At 38.9% G+C, this 5,346-nt stretch overlaps 1 protein-coding gene across 1 annotated transcript in view; it reads right to left on the reverse strand.

The window, feature by feature from the left end:
* Window positions 1–2,526: 2,526 nt before the first annotated feature.
* tmem256 (transmembrane protein 256) overlaps window positions 2,527–5,346 on the reverse strand; it is a 6,783-nt gene continuing 3,963 nt past the window's right edge. The window contains exon 4 of the mRNA XM_015373779.1: window positions 2,527–2,767. Within this exon, the coding sequence (XP_015229265.1) occupies window positions 2,624–2,767 (144 nt within the window). The 3' untranslated portion in view covers window positions 2,527–2,623. The remainder of the gene's footprint in view (window positions 2,768–5,346) is intronic.

Raw genomic sequence — 5,346 nt, forward strand, 5'->3', positions numbered from 1 at the left:
TTTTACATCTGTTAAATTCACTTTATGTAGCACCAGTATACAACAAATATCATCTCAAGTCACTTTACAAGACAAAACTACAGTAACTGAATCCCTCCATGTAGACAAATTCAGATTCAGTTAGTTACATTCCTTTTATCGCTGTTACCACAGAGTGCAGCCAAACTCAGCCTGTGATGCCAATTGGTAAAAAGCTCCATCTTAGGAGGCCCAGAGTCACTAAGAGTTCACAGTAATCCGTCCCCCTGAGCAAGCAGGTGGTGACAGCAGTTGATTGCATCAAGTGAATCCTTTTGGAGAAACCCCTCAAACTGGGCATGGATGTTGCAAAGGTGGAAAGGAGAAACTCCCTCTTAGCTGAAAGAAACCTCAGGATGTCAAATATGTGAACAGTGATCACAGACTGTAGAGTCTATAAATTATAGCCTGTGAGGAAGGAAGGATCGATAGAAGGATTGATGGAGCGCGGACAGCCAGACTGAGAGGTGGAAGGATTGAAAGATTGACCGATAACACTTCAGACAAGGAATAAAATCTGTTTTTTCGTAGAAGTGCATTTTATTTTTAGTTACGTCTATAATGGATTATTGTCTCTACGTTAACATTTTGTTTTAAACTCTGTTTTATTAATTTGGGCGATATCTAATGTCTTTCAAGTTTGTTATAAATGAATTTGCTTTAGATTTAAGGAAAAATCTCACTTTATACTTCTCAGGAGTCCATAGGAACAATTGAAACCCTGCCATCAATACCAGTTTTATCCATAAAAATATTATTTTATTATGTTTTTTTATTGTGTTCCAGACTGATTCAGATTTTAAATGAATTTCATGCAACCAGGAGGCTTTAATCTTCAATGCAGCAGTCACAGGTTGGCCAAATCCCAAACCGGCCCCTAAACACTAACCCTCTATTTGCACGTTCCCGCAGAGTGTTCGCCACATTAAGTACCGTCCCAAACCACATAGCTGGTAGGGCCAGTTGACCTTTCATCCCCTAAATAGCGAGTCTGCATCAGCTGCAGGCTCACTGCATCATCTTCATCACACTGACAGAAAATCAGATTTTAGTTTATGAAAAAAAAGGTAATTAATTCCAAAATGGAAGGTCCTCTTGGAAAGTTTTATTTGAAGAAAGGGGCAAATGTTTTGTTATATTAACCTCTGCCACAGAGCTACAGCCACACACGGGGCGTTGCTCTGTCGCCATAGCAACGACTGCTTTTCTTTTCGTTGGAGGGAAGAAGCCGTCCCATTCTCGTTTATAACCCCCACCTTCAATCAAGTAGCCTTCCACCGCTGAGAGTGACACTTCATTGGGAGTGATACTTGATCGGAGGGGTTAGTGGTTTGGGATTCAGCCCTTATGAATCGTGGCCTGGTAACCCTTGCTGTATGATCTTCCCCCTTTCTAACCGCAGTTTATGACAGCCTACTTTCTAAAATAGACCACTAGAGCCTAAAAATAATTTTTATTTGCAAAAGCGTGACATAAAATGTCAAAATTATATCAATAAAATCATTCACATACAGCAAACTGATGTCAAAGGATTGATGTCAAGTTGATTTACATTTTTGTCTCGAATTCTGACAACTATCTCAGATCAGTATTGGATGTCATATTGTGCTGAATTGATTTAACAGTGCCCCATGTGATGTCTAAAAATAAAACCTATAAAAAGGAGGGTATTTAAAATCCTTTATCTTTGATGATTAACTCCAAAAACCTTAGCTTGGAGGCCCTCTATACCATCACCTTAATCTTTCGCCTCCTTTACAGATGTTCTGTCACTTTCAAATTAGGACTCCAGCTGAGCCGGTAAAAAAAAATTAATATAAAGTGCAGTCAAGAACATGTTGTTGAAATTAAAATCCTTACTTTAAACCGTCACCTTCCAGGAGCACAAAGAATTAGGATGCTAAAAAGTAAACGCATAGAAATCAGACAGTGGGTATCTAATAATAACTGAAACAGAAGACACGTTTAATGAAGTTTTCAGAATTTATTACATGTGATTTCACATTTAATCCTTATTTTTTCTAAAATCAATGTATGGAAAACCGGATCACACCTGAGAAAATTCACATCACACCAAAGAACATTATATGATTCTAACAGTGCATTTCATTTTCTTTGACAAATACAAACTGAAAATTCATGTAGATGATTACTTTTTGAGACATAATTCTCCCCTCAGTAACATATAAACAAGCCATAATTTCAGGACACCTATACTCTCCAATATACAGACATTTCATTTCTTTACTTATTAGGAGTTTTCCTTTCTTGCCAAAAGCTGACGCTTCATTAAAAATGATCCAAGGCTGTAGGGTTAGCAACATTTCAAACACTGTGTTCATTTCCTTCCAAAGTTTAGCAAAAAAACGGTCACAAGGCACCAATCAGCGTCAGGCGCGGCGTCTGAGAAGTGATAATCCTGTTGCGACCTTATCTCATGCTGACATCCCCCTCCTCGAGGCATGCAGCCGTTGGACGGGTGACATTATAACTCAGCTCTTTTTTTTCTTCAGCAAACTCCTAAAACTCTCCACTTCATCCATTCGAGCTCTGACAGTTTGCTGGGGCACGGCGGGCCTCTGGAGAAGATGTGAGCTGTCAGACTTCAGAGAATCATGGCCAACCAGCCAGCAATCATGGCTACACCACCCATGGGAGCCACTTTGCCCATGCTGGGGTCTCCGGTCAGAGCCTGGTGGTACAGGGGGCCGCAGAACATCCCCATCCCTGCCAGGAGGATAGTGCCAGCCTAAAGAAAAAGAGCATAAAAACATCCATTTTCATACAAGGTATATATCATTTATAGGGCTTATCATATCTCTTTATATCCCTTTCAGATTTATTTTAATCTCATTTAAATGTTTCAGGTCAAAGAAATGTGGCCGTCAAAGGCATCCAAATGAAATTTAAATGGTTGTCTTTTTTTAAGGTTTATGTAGACATGAAGTTATTGTTAAAAAGGTAAATCCCTGAATCACTGGGATTAACCAAACCTTTGGGAAAGCTGAGCTCAATCTCTCAGCCACAACAAGGCATGACTAGAACCATACAAAGGAAGGCATCCAAACAGAACCCATCTGACAACATGAAGTAGGCTTAAAGTTTGGAAAAAAAACCTTAAGAACAAACGGGAACCAGATATTGATCAGTTTGGAAAAGGTTATGAAGCCATTTTTAAGGCTTGATCTGCTACATCACAGAAGAAGGTATTAACCACAGACATGGAGAAAAAAAAACATTAAACATTAGTTTTCTAGGAGTGGTTGGCCCCCATGAATTACTGACCCATCCAAGAGGTCATAAAAGACGCATACAACACCTAAAGCAATGCAGACCCCACACAGCGCTGAGTTCATGATTCAGCTTTAAGGAAGAAGCTGGAGTTCAAAAAGAAAACTAAGACCCATCTTCAGTTTTTTAAATGATCTCAAAGACCTCTGGGAAATCGTTTCATGGTCTGATGAGGCCAAAGTGGAATTTGTAGGAAAGTGCGGATGTTGTTAAATTTGGTGTAAAGTTAAGCACTTCAAAAAAAGACCAACAGTCAACTATAATGGTGTTGTAACGATAATGTAATGATCTAAATCTACTTCCTTTGCTCTTGAGACCTGAACCAAAAAGCAAACTCAGCCTAGCAGGATTACTCCCAGCTTATCCAATCTACAACGTATATCAATGATCATGAATCAGGGAACGTGCACGTATAAAGGGGCAGGTTTAAGGTAGCAGACCGATAACAACCATGAGTGCAGAAGCAAGAGAAGCAAATGTATGGTGTTCAGCCGAAACGCCATGCACAATGAATTCATTCATCAACCGTATCAGAGCACTGGACCCTTGACTGACTGCTCGGCAGATTGGAAAGTTTTCCAAACCGCTCAGCATCCCCAATGGTGGACATGAATCTGCGTTATATTGCAGCTACAGTGAGGGCCACACAGCTGAAACACATAATCTAGCATATTTATGCCAGTCCGACCCTTGAAATCCTTTGTCTCTCCTAAGTAGTCGTCACTGTGATCCAAAGGATCTTCTCACAATTTGTGCTCTGATTTGTATTTGATTTTTTATTCAATTCCATATATTAATTATAAAAGAAACAAGTGAATACCAGGGGTTCTTATACAGGGCACGAAAAATACAAAATAGTAAAAAGTTTGTTTGTCAAAAAAGAGAAGAAAAAAAACACATTGAAAACAATTTAATTTTTCAAGGAAATATTTTGTTTTAACTGCTTTTTGGTTTTCTAATTCTGTTATTGTGATGTTATTTTAGGTTTTTTTATTATTCTGTGATTGGATGGCCTCTGGACACAATGCAGGAGGTGGGAAACAAAAGGATCCTAACTAAATGAACACATCTGTTGAATAAAGTTTCCCACCCCATGCATGAAAATGTTGCAGAATTGTAGAGCTCCTTCAGCGACAGACTGCTGCACCAAAATGCACCAGGGAGCATTATCACAGATCCTTTCTCTCAGCAACGGTAAGACTCTTTAACCATCACTGTTCCCAACAACCTCAATTTGTTGCTACAGTCATGCTGATTTCTGTTTCTATCTTAGTCAGTTAAACAATATGGTGCTGTCATTTTCCACATTTCTGATGTGCTGCTAGTTTTCATAAATCCTTCACTGTAAAATGTCCCCAGCTGTTTATTGATTATTTATTCTCCAGATACAGTTTTTATATTGTAAAAGAACTGTACAGTACAATACTTAATGTGCTTATTTTCTTAACTCTTTCACTTATTCTGTTATTTTTCTGAGGTCCACATTGTGTGACCACTTCTGCTGTAACCATTTGCTGCTGCTGTTACACCATGATTTCCCCATTGTGGAAAAATAAATGGATTTAGTATTCTATTCTATTTTTCCCTCTGAATTAAATCAGGTCTTTAATGAAAGGGCAGGTTTGCCATTCAGAGTATTGCCATGGTGACTAGCCACACAAAAAATCCAGCTTCCAGAAAGGTTTACAGGTTAAACCTGAAATGTTCTCCTTAACCTAACCTCAGGGCCTAGGTGACTTGCTGTAGTTATCCTAAGGGATCATATACAGCAAACGCAAGTAAACTTGGATTATGCATTTAGATTATTTAGGTTATTTATTATCCACAGGTGAGTCAAGCACTGACTGGTTAAAAATAAATAAATAAAGGTTTGGAAATGGCCTAGTCAAAGTCTGCACTTAGAAGTGGGCTCAGCACATGGCTGCTCACACTGACCCTGGTTCTTCTGGAGGTTTCTTTCCATTTGAGGGACTGTTTTTCTCCAAACTGTTTTTCTACCAGCTGGGTGATAAATCGATTCAATTTGATTGATGAATG

This window comes from Cyprinodon variegatus, unplaced genomic scaffold (genome assembly GCF_000732505.1).
Source record: "Cyprinodon variegatus isolate N-32 unplaced genomic scaffold, C_variegatus-1.0 Scaffold92, whole genome shotgun sequence".
NCBI lineage: Eukaryota > Metazoa > Chordata > Actinopteri > Cyprinodontiformes > Cyprinodontidae > Cyprinodon > Cyprinodon variegatus.